The following is a 19163-nucleotide window of genomic DNA, read 5'->3' on the forward strand; positions in this document are numbered from 1 at the left end:
AAGGGTCTTGCCCTAGTTCTAAACCACTTGGTCTTAAAAGAATTCTACATAAAGAGTGCAGAGGCATTCAGATTTCTAGAATAACATAAAGAACAGCAAATTAAAAAAGTTAAAGTCTCACACATGGTGAGATGGTAGGTTTATTGCCCATAGAACCCCAATTCTCCCCAGTTTATATGTATTATTTTAAGCAGACTTTAATTGTATAATCATGTTAAGTTTTTCACAGAACACTAACCACATTAAGTGCAAGAATGGATATGGCTCAGGAAATGAATCAAGGAACTTGTCACTGTTACAGGATGAGGTGCCTTAGTAGCTCCTCTTAAGTGCATCCCTCCGGCAATTTTCATTAACTTAGGCTTTCTGCACAGAAACATGCCACTGCATTCTGTCATTTCTAAACTGTGTTTATGAGCTGAAACTCCCTATTTAGCAACAGTTTGTTCTGTGACACCAGCTAACGAAAGTGCCTCAGTGGCAGCTCCTGCAAAGCAAAGCTTTATTCTCTCAGAGACAGGCAGCACAGAAAGTAAAGATTTGATACCAGAAAATTAACTCTTAAGTTACCTTTCCAGTTCTCACAGGATTTCTCTATTCTAGTTTTTCCCTCTCCATTGGGAGAGGCCCCTTATGAAATGCCACAGGCATGTCCAGGTGTTGTTGAGTCCACTGTCAAAGCCCTTCCTAAGGACAGTACCTTTTAGAATTTTGCAGTTCTCTCAAGTGTCAGAACAATAAACGCCTTGTTATTGTTATTGAAAACAATGTTTTTTAGCTACACAGGCATCTTCTCTCTTGCAACTTCAAGAGATATATTGTGCTTTCCTAGACATCTTTCTTTGTGATGGGATTGTTTTCTATTTGCACCTTCTTTTACAGTACTGTCCTTCAATGTAACTCTCTTTAAATAATGCAAACAAAATAAAGTGATCTTGTATTTCCAAAGATAAGAAAAGTAAAACTCTCATTTTCAACAGGAATGTAGTCAATAGAATAGTTTTCTCCTCAAAACTTTGCCTGATTTGTTGCAACAAAGCCTTGAAGATATAGAAGGAATGGATGTCAGTGATTGTAAAGATGGAACACATCATAATCTTCCTTGGGAGAAGGAGGAAGTCACTTGAACCAAATTTCTGAAGATGACCAATTAATTTTTCTCCTCTGTTAAGTCTTTTCTCTGAATGCACAAAAGTTTTGGGGGCAGGTACCGGCAAAGAGGCATCGGGGACGGCTGTGCTCAGAATCAAGGAAACACAACACGATATACAGCAGCCCCGACTGTGGAATTGTGGGACCCCGAAGTCTTCATTCGGGCACTCAAAATTAGCTGTCCCTTTTGATGTTCACTGTTTGGTTGAAAGTGCCTCCTCAGCTCACAAGGAGGCTGTCCATAACCCCCTCAGCTGGCTCACAGCAGAGCACCATACAACACAGCTACAGCGCAAGAGCAGGCAGTAAAAAAGGACTGTTGATGCCATGCCCCAGACAGCTCCAAGAAGAGGCAAAAAAGAATACCTATACCATGCAATTATGGAAGTATAGGATCATCGAGGTTGGAAAAGACCGTCTAGATCAGAACACCAGCCGTCAGTCCGAGCGTCAGGGCAGCACTGTCGCCCGTAAACCACATCAGTGCCAGAACCAGGTGCCTCCTGAACACACTCACGGTTGGTGTTTCCATCGCCTTCCTGGGCAACTTATTCCACTGCCTGACCATTCTAACAGCGAAAAAAAAAAAAAAACAAACCAGCACAGAAATCATGCCTGCGTAGCTAAAGGCTACGGGCCAAACACTTTAGGTGGGACCTGACCTCTATGCCCTGCTGGTCCATGCAGCAACGCCGGGGTGAGGTAGAGCACATCCAGCTCTGTGGGGCACCCCCGGCCGGGAGCCCACACCAGGCGCGGAGAGTGCTCCCCCTCTAGCAGGACCCTCCACCACGGCTCTGGGAGAGGATAAGGGCAGAGCGGGAAGAAAAGCGACGGCGCTTTACTCCCACCATGTCTGAGGACGGAGGACAGCGGACAATTCTCGCTGCCTGCGGGCACCAGAGCGCCCGTCTGCAGCGCCCGCCTCGCCGCCCTCGCTTTACGGCGCGCCGTGGTTTGCGACGCCCAAGATGGCCGCCCCCAGGGCACAATGAGCCCGCTCCTGCAGCCGCCGCCGGGGGGAACGCGGGGCACGGGCAGGGCCGGCCGGGACACAGCAGGGGCGCTCCTCCGGCAGCGGGACTCGTCCGCTACCGCTCGGCGTGTGGGGCCCCGCCTAAGCCGGTAGTGGGAGAGCGGAGCGTCCCCGGGGAGGCGGCATGTGGGGTGCCCTGCTGCGGCGCGGGGTCCGCGGCGGCGGGCTGCGGTGCCTGTCCTCTGGCGGCCCGCCCTGGAGCCAGGTGGTGTCCGAGGCCGAGAAGATCGTGGGGTACCCGACGTCCTTCATGAGCCTGCGGTGCCTGCTGAGCGACGAGCTCAGCAACATCGCCATGCAGGTCCGCAAGCTGGTGGGCACCAAGCACCCCCTTCTCGACACCGCCCGGTAAGCGCTGGTGGGAGCTGTGGGGGCACGGCGGGGCTGGGGCCGCCGGCAGCCCTTGGCAGAGCTCCTGAGAAGTTCTGGGCTTCGTGCCGTGAGTGGGGTGTCCCCAGGGCAAGGCTGTCCCGGGGGCGGGAGGTTTCGCCTCCGCTCCGGGATCCTCGTTTCCCTGCCGTGACAGGTTTTCCCTGCGGTTATCCGCTGTCATTCGGAAGTTGCTTCCTTGTGAGGCCACGTGCGGCGCTTCCCCCGTGCGGTGAGGGGGGAAAAAAAAAAGAAAACTCTTGAAAAGTGCGGCTGCCTCGCTAACAGTTTTGTATTCTGTTATAATTAAGAAATATATTGCAAAGAAAGCAAGGAAGAAAGCAGAGAGACTACTTAGTTTAAAAGCTCGAGACGCTTCTCAGAACTGTGTCTTTTGTTACCAAGTCTTTTGGAATATCCACCTGGGAGTTGCGAGTTTTTGTGTGTTGTTGAGAATTTTAGGGTTGCTAAGCTGTGTATCCACTCTTTAATTCTTAAGGCAAACTAATGGAAGTCTTGCATTCCTGCCACCAAGCAGAAATTTGGATTGTTGAGCAGATTTTCTTTGACTCTAAAACAAGAACTGATTGGCAGTGAGTTTATACAATAAAACTCCAGACGCTTACCAAAATGAAGGAAAAAATAAAAGTGCAATTTTTCACTTTTGGTTGTGGATTTTAGTATTTTGGTTGTGTTTTTTGTTTGGTTTTGGGGTTTTTGGTGTTTTTTGTTTGGTTGATATGTGTTTGCTATAACTGCAGCTATAGCAACATTAATAGAATCCAAGTTTAGCATGCACAGTATTTTTTAACAGGTGTAAGACAAAAATGAGCATTTGTTTAAAGTGGATGTTCAGATTTTCTTTTAAGGAATGGAAATTGTGGCTCTTTCGTGGTCCTTGGCAAATCCACAGTGTTGTAATGATATAAAAACAAGATTTGTTTTTCAAGCTCTCTGTCTCTAAATCTGGTTGTCTTGAGTGAACAAAACGAGTGCAGGGGATAAACAGCTTTTTTAGAGAAACATAACTTTCAGGAAGGGGGGTTTAGACATTGGCCTTGAGTAGACTTTTCTGCAAGAAACAAATGAATTTGTTAATAAAAATGGAAAATACCTGACTTTCGAAATGGTGGTGGAAGGGATTTTGTTGAACTTTTTATAAGTGAAGGTTGTGATAAAGGGGAGGGATGAGAAGAAAATGCTCTTCTGTCATTGTAAGGTCAGTTGATGGAATGGAGGGAATTAGAAGGAGCCAAGCACAATGTGTTTGGTCTCCTAAGGTTGCACTGCAGTCACAGAAGTATCACAGAGACCTGCAGTGCTAAAGTGGAACTTTTGAGTGCCTGTTCAATGTGTGGTGGAGTTGCTGGTTTGTTTGGGAATTTTAAATGCAGTATTTTGGGGCGTGGTTGGAAATTTTGTGGTGGAGCTGTGATGTAAGGGTTTGTTGGGGTTTTTTTATTATTTGAAGTGGGCTGCTTCAGGGTTAATTCTGTAAGCCTGTGGCTTGTGGAACACCAGTAGGAATATAGTCATGCCCAGGCTCAGCAGGATTAAATACATTCATTTTAAAAATTCGTATGTGTTTTAGAGCACACTGCTAAACTGATGTGTTGTGCTGGAAAGAAAAAGTATTTACTCACATAAAACTGGAAACCTGTGCTCTTACTTTGGACCTTCTTATTTGGCTTCACTGGTATTTCCAAGGGCTTTGTTGCAGATGGATTTCTGATGGCCTTGACCTTTGTGCTGCAAGAAGAGTTAATATCCTGCTGGCAAGTTTTAGTACACCCACAGTAATGCACAAATTGTACCTTGCTCACCCTGTTTTATGCTGTGATGTTGCAATAAGGTGAAATTTGACCATATTCTTTCTCAATAGTCATGATAATTTATTTCTGAAATTTCAGTGTTGCATGTTTCAATGTAAATGTGAGTGATTTTAGTTTTGAATTGGAGATCTATGCTCTGACTTATCACAGCAATTTAGGAAACAGGTAATGATTTTTCGATACTAGGATTTTTTAAAATACTTTAAAATCTGTCTCATTACTCATTCCTAAACAGTAACAAAGGTTTCCTGTTGGGTGTTCAGACAAATGTTTTAAAGCAAGGGTATCTAAAATATTTTATTTGGTGATTTTTAAAAAAATACTTAAGTGATTGATATGTTCTGGAACTCTAATCTTTGAGACTCTGAGTGAGTAAATGCTATATATAGCTGAGAAGTACTCCAGCATTTAAGGAGACTTTTGTATTTGTGGAAACTACTGAAAAATATGTGCTGTAAAATTGATTAGTTGCATGTGCTATTTCTCAAGTTTCTACTCATTTATTTTTGAGGTTATAAGTGATGACAATCAAATTGATTGCTTGCTGTCAGTCTAAACAATTTTCTTTAATCATCATCGACTGGTGGAATTTTGTCATCAGTGGTTTTGTGTCTACCCTCCCTTCCTGCCTAAAGGCTTTGCCAGCTTTTGAAGTCTTCCTGAGACCATTAAGGATTTCTTAAAGCAGAGGGTTCCCTATCAGTGCTTGTCTGCATGGAATAAGTTCTGAGACAGCATAGGACATAATTGCCACCACACAGAAAGCCTTTAGGGTTACCAGGGTGTTGATGGTGTTTTTAACATTTTGTCAAGCTTTGTCTCACTAGGCTGGTGCAGTGCAATGCCTGTGCCGAGAGCCTTGAAGAAGGCAGCTGAAAGGTATCTGTGCATGTGAGACAGGACATGTGGAGAAGCAGCTGTTGGGCCAGTATACATTTCCCTGATGATCCCATCCATTTCTTCCTCTTGTTTGGATGCAGCACTGGCAGCTCCTGGGTGTAAGTGCCTGCTGTGAGTCAGGACTGCAGCAGGTGTTCTTCTGGGATGATGTGTGACCCTGATACCTCCCACCAAGTTTGTGCCTGGCCAGCAGCTTTAAATCTGAGATCTATTGCTGACCCTCCTCTTGGAAGGGCAGAGACAGGTAACTGAGCCCTACAGTGACAGATTTGGGAGTTCTGTAATCCATGCAGTAAAGTTGAGCTTATTTTTTAATTATTTTTGGTTTATTTCTAAGATTTTGGTTTCTTAAAGTCAGCCACTTGAACAGCCCCTGCACTAGCTTTGACAGATTTGTTAGAAGGAGGGCAAAATGTGAGGAAAAGGTTACATTTGGTTTTAGAAAGGCTAATGTCTAGTGGTTAATGGATCATTGGAAGCTGGAGTAGCTGGATGAGATTCACAGCTGTGCTTTTGGCTCTCTGACTAGAGCAAGTCACTTAATTTTTCATACTTGCATTTACTTATCTGTGAAATGAGTAATGTAGCATCTGTTTACTGGAGATATTGCACTTCATTCATTGCAGCCTGCATTGATCACTGTGATCTTTCAGTGGAAAATGGTGTATAAGCAATATTAACAAAGAATACTTTGAAGAAATGCTGTCATTTAAAAAAAATATTTGCCCCTAATGGATACTCTGGAAACAAAATTGCAATCTGACTACTACTGGATCTTTCTGTTTGTAGTCCTGTGAGTCAATGTATGGTTTTTCAGAGCTTTAAGATTTGCTATAATGAAGTGTCTTCAGCAGCTACTCAAAACTAGCATTTCTTGGTTTTTTCCCCTCTTCAGGCTTTTCTGGACTAAAGCAAAACTTTTTCAATGCATGGTTGTATGACCTCCTTTTCACTTGAGAAGCAAACAAATCTCCTGTCTTTTCTCTTTCCTGTCTCCTTTCTAGGCTAGCATAGATCCTTCTTAGTATAGGAAGGAGTCTGTAATTGGCACAGTGATCTATTTTTCTCAAATACATAGTGTGAATAACATTTTCTTGATTACTTAATCTCCCTTGAGAAGGGTATAGCTTGCTGCAGATTGTAAACAGTAAACGTTATGGCCAATGCATCACTTTTATAATATCACTAAATGAAATGGAACGCTTCATACACGTAAAATTATTATGGGATACCATTTAGCTCCAGCCATTCTCTCATTAGCCTGCGGGAGGAATGATTGTATTTTAGTTCTGTCAGAATTGTTTGTTGGTGATAAATGCTTAAGTAGACATGGTTACAGTTTCCCTGTATTATTACAGAAATAAAAAGACTGGCTAGACCAGGTTTTGTTCTGTTGCAGCCTGCTCGGTGTAGATCTCTAGACATTTTAAGGCCCAAGAATGTGATCCAGAGCACTTTCAAGATGACATGCTTTTTGTTTATGATGTCTGATAACATTGGCTTCTTGATATTTATGTTTCTTTATCAGCTTGAGATAGCTTAGTTCAATAACGCATCTTGTAACTCCAGGTGTGGCATGCATCTGCCTTCCTATGCAGGTGACCAATTTCAGCGTAGACGTAGGCATTTGTTCCAGCCTGTTGTTGATGACATTGTTATTGCCAATTCATATTTTGCCTTAACAGAATGGTGACCTTAAAATTGTCCTCTTTTACAATTGCTGTGAGTGACTACGAGTAGCTTTTTAGCAACTTGTTTCTAACGTTAATTAATTTTTATTTTCTGAGCCAGAAAAATGATAGCATCTATTTACTTGACAGTGGCTAATGAGGTACCTTTCTCTGAAAACAGCAGGCAGCTGGACACTCAAAGTGATAAGCAGAAGGTCTGGCCAAAGTTGAGCTTCTACTACAATCTTTTACATTTTACCGAGTTTCTTAATCTATTACAGGCATGGGATCATAAAGCCCTTCTCCTGTAATTGCTAGATTAGAAGTTAAAACACATTGGCTTTCACCAAATTTTATTCTATTTTCAGCCTGCCATAACACTTTGTAAAAGATATTTTTGTAGTAGAGAGATGTGATTTTTGGTCAGAATGCCTGTGAAGTTAGCTATGATGTGGCAGCAGTGTAGTTTCCTGTGTTCACTACAGAAATGTGTTTGACTTCCTGGAAGCACTGACCACCGCAGCTGGCATTCAGGACACTTCTGCAGAAAGTATTAGTGATGATGTTAGAAATGTAGAAATACTTTTCCTGCTTGATATGTTTGATACTATTTGCAAAATATACTGGTTATAGGAAGTCTGCCTTTGTCCAGTAAGACTATTTCCCAAAGCATTGTGTACAGCTGATGGTAACAGAGGTTTTTCTCAGGAGGGCTCCAGTTGATTGAAGCACCAGAGTTAACTTCTTGGTTTGGCTCACCCCATTAAAAAATGTTTGTCTTTCAAGGAATGCTGGCCCCTCTTAGGTAAGTTAGGTTTTGTGAGTATCTCCCAGTCAGTTGTGATAGACTTGAAAAAACCTCCATCATGTTACATAACTTTGAAATGTTGGTACTCCCTAGGGTTTTCTGTTACCATACTCACCATCAAGTAAACCTTTCTTAGACACCAAAATCAGTTTGTGTGTTTTGGCTGAACGAACTCACAAAGAGCTAATAATGCGGTAAAGTTAACTTTGGAAGGTAAAAAGACATGAAAGAAATTAAACCATTGCATGTTCATATATGGACTGAAATTTTCCTTCCGATTGCTTCCACATTATTCTTTGTGCCTGTGGCCTGCACTATGGTTCTTAGTCAGCCACCACTTAATATTGTCTTGTACAGTTAAGAGGAAAAGAGAATCCATTTTTGTAGGTACCACTCTTCCTTTATGCTGTAATCGGGTAGAATGGATATTTGCTGTTTGTTCTCTCTTCCAAATGTTGTGTTTCATTGCTCGTCCTGAGTTACTTTCACTAGTGTATGTTTTTTAATAGTTTTCTTCACAAACAATAAATATTACACTCTTATACTTAAATTCTCATATCCATCAGATATTGCTGTTCTTTTGAAGAGCTGTCAGTAGATGGGATTTGCATCAATATTTGTACATTCAGACTTCAGGATCACAGTTCATGTTTAAGGGATCTTAGCTTTCTTTTTTTTTTTTTTTTTCTTTTAAATATTACACTTTGTTGGGTTTGACAGTGATAATCTCAGTCTGGAAGGTAAAACATATTGGCCAGTCATGTGTGCCTGTCTGTCTGTCTGTCTGTCTATCTATCTGTTTATCTGTCTATCCACACACACATTGCATTAGTAAATCCTAGCTCAAGAAGTCAAGGTAGCCTTTGTCAGGATCATGGGTTTTCAGCTGCAGTGGTGCTGAGTTCTTGTCTTCTCATTCATTCACAGTATTTGTGTAGAAAAAATTATGTAAAGGATGTTTAATTGTACGTTACAGCACTTAGTTTTGATGAATATTTTGCCACCATAAGCAAAGTAGGATTGAGTAGGAAATCTGCAGTATGAAGGTGCAAAAGCGAGGTTGCTAATTAAATTCTTGTGCACTTGAATAATTGTGGTTTTTTGCAGTGATTCTCATTTAAATATCTATGTTGAATCCAGGTTTTTGTGCTTATGAAGAATGTATTATTTCAGCATGTAGGGTGGTCTTTGTAAACAAAGTGTACTCAAAGTAGGCGGTGATTCTGTTTGGGATATTCTGCTGGAATTATTTTCAGTGAAAACTAATATGCTTTTGTGATATTGAAAATTTCTGGTATTTTGCATTGGGCATATGAAGGTTTCAGTAGAACTTCCAGTACAACTTGGTCTGCTTAAATGAAAGTCTGTGGGGGTTCTTAAGCTTGTGTTCTCAAGCATGTGACAGAGAAACTGAATGTGTAATGCCCAGATCCAAATGTCAATCAGCCTTGAAAGGATGTAGTATGGCACACCTAGAGAACATTTTGCTTCACTTTAGGGCACACAGTAGGCTACAATGAAGGTAGTTTTTAAAGTTCACATCTGTTCTTTCCTGCTTTCAAATACAATTGATTTATAATGCATGTGAATATTGAATACCAAGTTTAATGTACTAGTGAATGACTGTTAGGTCAATGTTTGCTCAGCGTAGGAAAAGAGTACTGAATAAGTGGAAATAGTTTCAAAATAATTCCTTCTGTAACACTGAAGAGAGTTGCCAAATATGCCTTTCTATAAAATGAAAATGAGAACCAATGTCAAAGAATAATCAAAATAAATATTTGGGTTACTGGAAGTGGTTTTCACTCAGTGAATCTTCTATTTGGCAATGTTAAGTTAACCTCTTTACCTTACAGGAATAACGGAAAAAGTACTTTACCCAGGGCTTTCTTCTCTCTGAGGTGGGTGTTTTGTAGCTTACAAATAGTGTTCTTCCCTGCTGTGCTGCCTCTTTTGTTGCTGCAGCCTCCTGGTTGACTTCTCTCCTTGCTTTGGAGGTCCCGGCAGTGGCAGGAGGTATCATTAACCATGAGCATTTTCAGAGCTCCTCCAGAAAACACGGGTAACACTGTATCCTCTGCAGCACTTTGTAAATCTGTTGATGAAAATACAAGTCAGGGAGGACAAATGTGAGCTCGGGAATTAGGTGTTTCCATACTTACCTATTGCTTTGTCCTAGGGGTTGCAGACCACTGTCTTAAATTACTAATATCTTTCCTTTACCCCACATCTGAGTGTCTTAGTTTCCCTCAGGGTAGGCAGACTGTCTGCAGTGCTTGCCCTAAAGGAGCTCCTGCTAGAGACAAACCTAACAGACTATAAAGGAACACTGTGAATTTAAAAATCGGATCTATAACAAAAAATAAGTTTAAAATTTGTAGCAGCTGCTTTGCTGTCCTTGAATTGTCCCTGCCAACTGTCAGGCATTGACAATCACTTTAGCTTGACTTTTTTTTTCTCTGTTGCTGAATGAGAGAATTGCATTTAAGGAAAGAAAAACTGATCATATAGGAAAACTGTTGAGACTCATTATGTATGTGAGCTATTATTAAAGACATGCTGTGAACTACCTGGATTTTGCTTATAATGATAGGTAAGGCTTAGAAATTTGCCTCGATACTTAATTTAACTGAGAAACTCTAGGACCTTTTCAGTTGTTGGTGGTTCTTCAGGTGAGCCATAGTCATCTTTTCTTCAATCCTCAGCTACTCCTAAAAAACATCAGGAGCTTCAGCTTTTGCATTCATCTTTCTCATTTCTTTTCCGCATAAATTACAAGTGATGGTTGTTCCCATTTCCTTTCTCGTTCCCCCAATTCCTTTATTCAAAATAGCACTAGTTGGTTCTGTTCTATGGCAGTTCTTCCATTTTTGGGGAAAAACACAGAAAGTCCTAAAGATAATCCTCTGTTTCCTAATAAAATGAAAGTTTATACTTTGTTACATCTAGTTTTTTTTTGTTCCCCTCCTTTTTCCCAGCTAGGGAAGGAAGTCCTACACCATGGCACCACTGATTCAGGTTTATTTTTCTAGTTAAAAATATGAACAGGCAAACCCTTTAGCATTCATCTCCAATTTGTTTCAAAAAGTACTGCCTTTAGAAGTAGATTTCTTTGAGATCAAGTGTAAATTATTTTTAATTATTTCGTTGGTTAAATGATCCTATAAGTGTGAACTGATTGACTTGATAGCTGCCACTCAACATGTACAATTAATTAGTTTTATAGAATATGTACTCTTAAAAGAAAAATGTAATTCTCCCTAACAGCTTCCATTATTTCATTTCTAGGTCTTCACACTCCTGGTGCAAAGTTAATTGTATGACAGCTATCTTTTTCATTAACTGCCTGTTCAGCACTCTCCATGAAATAATCATAATCAAAGGGTCAATACATCTATGTGTTGTCATTGCTCCTGGAAATAGATTACCTGTTGCACCTTAAAAAAAAAAGTATAGAAAGAAAGATTCTGTGTTTCAGTCATAAAGTAGGACTGGGTTTGTAGCAAGCTGTGCTTGTGTAGACCCATCCTGCAAATGCATAGTCCAGATTAAGGCGATTTGAGGGTAAATGGTCTGTGCCAACACTCTTTGTCGCTGGTTGTCATATGAATGATTAGCCAGTAGTAAAAGCACCATAATTATCTGATTTGGTAAGACTGCTTTTAATCAGAGTTAACAGAAAGTTCAACTTGTTGGGAGCTAAATGAAAATTGTTAGGCCAAAGGCACAAGCAAAGCCACAAGTGGAAAAATTGCCTCTTTTGCACATTTAAAAAATGACTGTGCTGGCATACGTTTGTTAGTGGGTGGGGTTTTTTTCCTAAAGATCCATTGTTTTCCTGTTAAATTAGTGTTAAACTTTGAGATTGAATATGACAGAGCTACTATGTTTTTCTATTATCGAAATTCATATATTTTCATAAGCTAGAATCTAAAGGTTCCTTTGATAGACAAGTGCATCTTATGTTCATGCTTGTTATAAAAGGGTAAAATTTTTTGGCCCAGTGACCTTCCAGTCTCTGATTCCCAAATGCTTTCTATTTTATGTGCTATGTAAAGATTAAGGTATACTGTGTGCATGTTTGAAAATGATTTTTGTGATTTTAATGCTACATTATGAAGTTCCTATTTGGTTTCTTTTAGAAGTTGGCTTCTGAATGTGATCTGCCTGGTATGACTATACTTCAGTAATTAAAAATTAATCTACAGGAAAAACAAGTTTTCCCCAAACCTCATGGTTGCCTCATGAAAGTGATGCTGAAATATCAATGGGCCAATTCATCATCTCTTCTTCATCCCTAGTTGTTAAAACCAGAAATACCAGAGAAGATTTGTATTTCATGTTTTATTGTCCACTGGAAGATGTCGCTTTCTGATTATTTGTAAGTTTAGATAGTGTGGGAGTCACTGACAGGCTCTGCAAGAAATCAGATGTCATCTCTCAGTAGGAGTAATAATGTGAAAAGACCATTTTCAGAAATAAGGCTCAGAAAACTTGAGAAAGCTGGAAGCATGGAGACCTTTAGAGTAATTGTAGGAAGAAGTCCTCCTTCCAGTCCTCCTTCCTTTATTCAAGGAATGGAAGGCAATAAAGGAGTTTCTACTCTTAGAATTTACAGTATGTTTTATGTGTCTTTTGTCCATGATATAACTTCATAAAACTGAAACAAGTAGTCTTGCCAGTTGGAAAGTAGGAAATGAATCCATGTAATGACTATAATGTGTCGTAGCAACCAAGTTTAAAATAGTCAGATTCCAAAATAATGTTATAAGAGTTACATCAGAGGGAAAAAAGTACTGTGTGTTATGTTATAGCAACAGAAACATGGCCTTATTTGTTTGTTTGTGAATCACTTGGGATCATATTTCTGTCTGTGGATTTTTGTGGGGGAACAGGGCTGGAGTACATGTCCTAACACACAATTTTTGTTTGAGGGCATGTGTGAGGTTATACTTTTTTTTTTTTTTTTTGTCATCCTCATTCCTGTGACAGTTTGAGAGGGCTGAAATGAATTTTTCCTGGTTTGAATTTATTTTCAAATAAAGCATCAACTGAAAATTCACCTTCTTGATTGCTTTTCTACTTCTAAGACTTTTAGGGTTCCCTTGAATCTCTCTGAGTCTTTTACCAGGCCTTGTCAGGGAATGATAAAATTTTAGTAGCTGAAAATGATGAATGAAACTTCAAGAGATTGTGGGTTTTTTTCTGATTATTGCAAACATAGCACTGTTGGTGGACACCATCCTGCAGCACAATGTTCCGATGCTTCCCAGAGCAACAGTGAGATTCACATGGGAATATGTGCATCCCTCATCCCTCCACTTCCATGCCATGTACATGATGATCCAAGCCTGGAGGAGCTGCTCCTTGGGGCTGAGCCAGGCTTATTCTTTTAAGGAAGCAGCTCACAATGACAGTGTACATTCATGATTGTGAATGCAGGTGGTCAGCAGCAGAGCTCTGTGTCAGATTCAAAGTGTGGACACAGAAATGGGATAGGCTGTTTTGCTGTGCCTGCACAGATGTTCTGCAGTTAGCTCCTTTGAATATGTTCTCATTTGAGGGCTTTGATTTCTAATTTTTGCAGGTCTCATCCTCAGTCCCCAGTGTTCTTTCCATCTTCCTAATAGTTAATTTAGAAAAAAACTTTTTCGGGTAGCTGCTAAGATGTAAACATGCATTGCAACTAGGAGTTGAGGTGTCTTCATGGCAATAATTGTTCCCTTCTCTTTCCTTCTTCTCTTACAATTGCTAGGTGATTTACTTCCTAGAAATACCAAGTCTGGATTAATATATTGTCCTTGGGTGGTAGCAGAGCTTCAGATTACCTTGGTGTGCATGTAGGTATTAAATATTGAAAGCTGTTTTCATGTTCTCACGTGACGGAGCTGTGGGTAAACAAGTCTTATTGAGCAGTTTGGGAATCATGTACACACTGGTTTGCCTTAGGAAATCTGCCATTTAAGCCTTTGTCCTGATTTTTGATGGCTATAGTAAAAGGAGTTGGTAGACAAGGAACCATGACAGTGAGTGTTACTGAGAGGAAAAGCCATTGTCCTGACTTTGTGAAGGAAATCTGTTTAAGTTCATGAATAACTGAAACGCTTACCAACTACTGTCACTAATCCTCATGAAGCAAAGGCATTCAAAAGCAAAAGTCCCTGATGTTGTATAGTGTCTTTGCTTTGAAGATTTGTTCTCCATGTGTTCAATTTGGAGACAAACAAATATAAGCCCTTCTTATAAATGTAAGCATTAGAGAAACAAGAAAATACGTTGAAGAACATTAAAGACAAATTAGTATGTTAAGTCTACATAGAATTAATGTTGCCGTGCTATAGAGTGTAATGTAAATGTGAAATGTGTGAAGGTGTTGCTAATATCTGGGAGAGTAGTTGTATGGTTTAAAAAACCCCAACCAGCTGAAAAAACTTCCACTTCAGGGGGGGATGCTGTGCAAGTTTTATCTGTTTTATAATTTCAAATGTGTACTGTTAAAGACAGGAGATAGTCAGACCTTACACATGTTTAGTCTTAGCTTTATTATGAGTAATTTGGAGATGTTTTTTACACTTCCATATCAAGACTGGAAACCCCTTTCCTCTTTTGTGTGCTAAAGAAACATTTCAGAGCTAGTCTGGCTCTAGACAGTGTAAGAGTGAGCTAAATCTCTTTTAGCGTTAAATTCCCCTTTTATGATTTTTATGAATTCACAGAATATTAAATATTTATTTTTGCTACTGAGACACAAAAGATAGAAGCCTGCAGGCTTGTTATGGTGTGGGTAGTCTATTGTGTTTCCATACCTGATGTAATTTTATTTAAAAATTGAATTTTGCATTAGATTATCTCAAAAACATCATCATTTTTTGATGGGAAGAATTTTAAATTCTTCCCCTGTGAATGATGAATTATTCTTTCACAAGAGATCTAAATTATTTTAATTAATTACTTTAGGCTTTAAATCTTTAAATTTTAAATTAAGTTACAGGTGAGTTAAGCTGTTCCCCGAGGAGCTTTTACTATCTTAGCAGTGGAGAGGGATAATATTTGCTTCATAATTCTCTAATAGGCTGTTTTATCCTGCTCCATTGAACAAGTCTGCTGTTTTGCTTTTGATTTCTGGTTTGTGTCCAGCATTTCAGGGATCAGCTTGGACAGTTAGAAGATATCACCAGAAACATATTTTCCTGTCTGCTGTGGAGAAGAAAGATTAGGACCCATTGAAATACGTTGCTTTCTGAAGCTGTTGAGGACCACAGAAATTTAATGTAAAACCAAACTGGATGTATGAAATTTTGTAGGAAATATGCAAAATACAGAGCCAGGTTTATTGGTGTTAAGTTCATATCCTGATCTCAGTATGAATTCCCTTTGTTTAAACTGTTTCACATATATGTATATAACTAGATACAATTACAAGAAGGTAACCTAATAGTTGGCTTGTGGGCTGCGAGGATTGAACCAATGCTTATTTTCCTTTTCTCGTGTATGATTACTTGTTGAAGATGTGATACATTTAGGTCATATTTGGCATGTGTTTAAACTGAGCCCGGGTCTGATTTATGAAGAAGACAGAGTAACAAACCTAAATTGTGTTTTCCCATGTGTGACTATTGTAGCCAAAGTGCAATTTATTTTGTAGTGTCTTAAGTTACAATAAAAGATACATTCACAAAATAAAGTAGGGTAAAGAGTTCAGCCATTAAACTTTTTTTTTTCCTTTTTTTTTTTTTTTAAGTTAGCTTTCATCGTTGTTCCTTTAATTGTGTTAATTACTTAAAAGAATTTTTGGGAGGCTGGCTGAAGAACAAGAAGGAGGAGAAATTGCCTCTAGCAAAGACTTTTTTGTGAGAACATTCTTGCAGTATCTTATGGGAGAGATATCACTAAACGAGTCTCTTTTAAAATCCCCATCTTCATAGTTTTTTTAATATGCAAGTATTTTTAGTTTTCTAATAATCTTCCAGAGTACCACATTTCAATGCCTGCAGCCAATGGGAGAGAGCAAAATTATCCTGTAATTAAATTTTTATCATATATTTTAATTTTTTGTATCTTTTGAAAGTGGGATGCTAAGTTAGATGAGTTCAGTTGTTGAACTTTGTGTGCTCTCCCAGCATTCAGTGGTTCAAGTGCTGACTGCTCTCATGACAGGCCCAGGCTGGGTTTTCATTCTGTCTGTGTGGCTGTAGGCAAGTCTTTTTCCTGGGCAAATTGTGGCAACTTGGTGTGCACAGCACCACGTAGGGGTATGGACTCAGAACATGGTAGGAGCATAATCCCCCAGATGCCTTGAGATCAGAACGTGTGTTCATGTTCTGCTTCCCAGTCCTTGTGTTGTGGAAAACCCCCTGGGGAACCAGAAAATGTCAGTGTCCTAGCCTGGAGCCTCTGCTTACCAGGATGCAAGAGCTGAAATATTAACTGAAAAGCCCATGAAAAACTAAATGTGGGTAACTGCATGTGATTGGAACATAACCATGATGTACAACTGATAAACTTCAGTTTTGTTGTGATGTTTTGGTGATTTTTTTTACATTTTTACTATCTGCTATTGTGAATTCCTCTGTTCAAACACTATTAGAACTTAACTTGGAAAATGCTTAATTTTTTTCACCACAAATTATATAAGATTTTTTTGGCTGTTACAAACTCAGTGTTACTAGGTCATTAACAGAAATGGAATTTGGGATGTAAAATACTGGAAACATTATTTGTGGAGCTGTTCAAAGTCAGTTCTAAGTGAATGGTAACTTTTTATTGGCATCCTATGAAAAAAGAAAAAAAAAAGTATTTGTTTATTTTGCATGTAAAGAAAGTTGCATCCAACCTGATTTTTTTTTTTCTTCATGCACAAGTGGTCCTAACACATTTTCAGACTGAGGCAGAAGGTAATCTCCAGGTAACAATATTCTATGCTATTTTAAGGAAGCATGCCCACTGATGGTTTTTAAAGCACAAAATAATGATGACATACCATGCAGAGGTCTTGCTTGCCTGAGGCAAATAGTCTGAATGCCCTAGATGCAGACTTCTGTTTGTTGATGAAAGCGTTGAAAAGGTGCTTGGTTTTATTTTTGTTTGTTTGGGGGTTTTTGTGTTGGTTTTTTTTTAAAGTGACAGTTATCTATTGTGCTATTAATTATATTGCTTTCAATTAACAGCTCAAATATGTTATACAGAGTAAGAAAAAAAGCATAAGGTCCCCTGGGAAAGAAGTTTGATGTTCAGTTTTGGCAAAAGTTGATTCAGTTGATTGCTTGATAATGGCAAAAAGAGCACCAGGCAGCTTGGATGAAATGTGCCAAGCCAGGGGCAAAGTAGATTTTCAAGCAAAGGAAAAGCCTCCTGACAGATTTTCTAGCGAGTGGGGAATTGGAGTGTTACCTCTAAATTATTAGAGAAACAGTTAATGAGGGAGGAAGGAGTCAAGGAGGCTAAGAAACCCACAGATTTCAGAAGGAAATGGAAGAGGTGTATGTTACAGAAGGCAGATTGAAGAGGAGTCAGGGTGGAGTGTGTGCACACTGAGGGCTCATCACAGTGAGGTTGTTAAAGACACATGAAACAATTCCAGTTTGCGTCCAGAGCATTCCCGTGGTTCCAAGAGGTTTTTGGCTGTGTAGTGCTTTTGAAATAATGTCGTGCTTTTCTTAAGAACCATACATGCTCCTTTCATAACTTTAAATTGAAAACAACAGAAAGATGTAGTTCAGTGGACAAGCAGCTCTCCTTATGGACAGCGGTTCGGTTCATGAACTTAATTTGTCTTCAGTGCATGTCTGAACTGTGCATGCACAGTCTGACAGCCTTTCTTCAGCATCAGCATGTACCTGTCAAGTAAAGCTGGAAATATTTAGTGTTTTTCATACTAATCCTCAGAGAACATATGATACATAAAGGAATGCCATGTAACTTTTTAAATTCAAAAGGAATATGAGTAATATGCTAGAAGAACTACAGGGAAGAATAAACTTTTGATTAGAAATACAGAGGTCCTGGTAGTGTCTGAATGTGCAAATGACCAAGCATTAGCATGCTGCATATACACTTTTATGCAGGAATTGGAAGTGCTTCCCTAGTTGGTTGGGACTTAAATATATTTAATGTATTAGCTTTCGATTTTGTAGTGAGTTGATTTCAATTTTAGACTCATGATTTGCTGAGGGATTTAATACTTCATCTGAAATCTTTTATTGGCTCTTGTAACAATTCTTTCACTTAAAACTATTGCAAAGCTTTTCCTTTGGCAAGAGAAGTTCTTCTTTAGTGATTAGTTTTATTCCTTTTTATTTTTGCCTTAGTTATTACATTCTTGCTTATCAATCTTCTGGTTCAAAAGAACTCTGTGGAAGAGGAGAAATGGGAGAGAGCAAGAAAATCACACCAAAATGTGATTTTTGTGAACAACAAATAAAAGCTGTACTGAAATGGAGGATTGTTATGGAAAATGTTGTTTGTGTCAGGCCACTGTGTGTATCGCTGTGCCAATGACCCATAGAGACATTAGAGTTCAGAAATAAACACATTTTTTTTTCTTTTCTCATTTTAGTATCAATCTCATTTCTTCTGTATAGGATTAATATATAAGATACATTTATTATTGCTGTATTATTGTTGTTTGAGTTTTAATTGCCCCTTTTGGGAAGAAAAAAAATTAAGGCAGAAAACAAAATCTTTGCATCTACAAGAACATGATTAATACTTTTGTGAATTTGTTTTTTAATGATTCAGGAGAAACTTGTAGATAAACAGTTTTATTAACTGAAAATCTTTTTGGATATACTGCATAGAAAGCATGCAAGAGATCTTTTTGTTTTGGTTGGCTCTTAAGTGATGCAGTAGGATAGTTTTAGCAAGAGACTTAAGGCTCATTGTGTTGAGTGCAAGAAGCAAAGTTGGCCAAAGAGGTCTTGAATTGTGGTTTCACAAGCAGCTGAGTTGGTCTGCTGGCCATTGATCCTGGAAGGGAGGGGTGATGCTCTTTTCTTCCCTGCTCTTGCCTGTCCCTCCTGTGCTTTGGCTATGCATGATGTTGGTCTGACCTTTCTGTGAACTACTGTACCTCCCTAGTCCAGAAAAAGAAAAAAAACCAGGTGTTTTCTTCATTTGGGGTGTGTTTTCTGTTTGATCTAATTCACTGATGGAGGTGGTTTATTGTGCACTCTCAGTGCATGATATTTAAGTTCCTTAGTGAGGCTGCCTTGTTCTGGAGAAGTGGCTGCTTCCCTTTGTGCTGGCAGTTTGTAAAGATGCTCTTGTCTCTGCATCTGAAACAGCAGCTGAACTTCTAAACTCAGTAGCACCACCTGGTTCCTCCAACTGGTTTCTCTTTTAGCCAAAATGAAAAAAGCCTAAACAGTTCTCTGTTTCTCTCCTTGATTCCAAAATAT

The 19163-nt window shown here is 39.3% G+C and overlaps 2 protein-coding genes across 3 annotated transcripts in view; both read left to right on the forward strand.

Moving 5' to 3' along the window:
* The window catches only part of SEC63 (SEC63 homolog, protein translocation regulator), a 564354-nt gene that overhangs the window by 297875 nt on the left and 247316 nt on the right, over positions 1 to 19163 (forward strand). The window lies entirely within an intron of this gene.
* Positions 2116 to 19163, forward strand: part of PDSS2 (decaprenyl diphosphate synthase subunit 2) — a 112646-nt gene continuing 95598 nt past the window's right edge. Inside the window, exon 1 of the mRNA XM_030236242.2 lies at positions 2116 to 2536. Coding sequence (XP_030092102.2) covers positions 2313 to 2536 — 224 coding nt within the window. The 5' untranslated portion in view covers positions 2116 to 2312. The remainder of the gene's footprint in view (positions 2537 to 19163) is intronic.

This window comes from Serinus canaria, chromosome 3, assembly GCF_022539315.1.
Source record: "Serinus canaria isolate serCan28SL12 chromosome 3, serCan2020, whole genome shotgun sequence".
Taxonomy (NCBI): Eukaryota; Metazoa; Chordata; class Aves; order Passeriformes; family Fringillidae; genus Serinus; species Serinus canaria.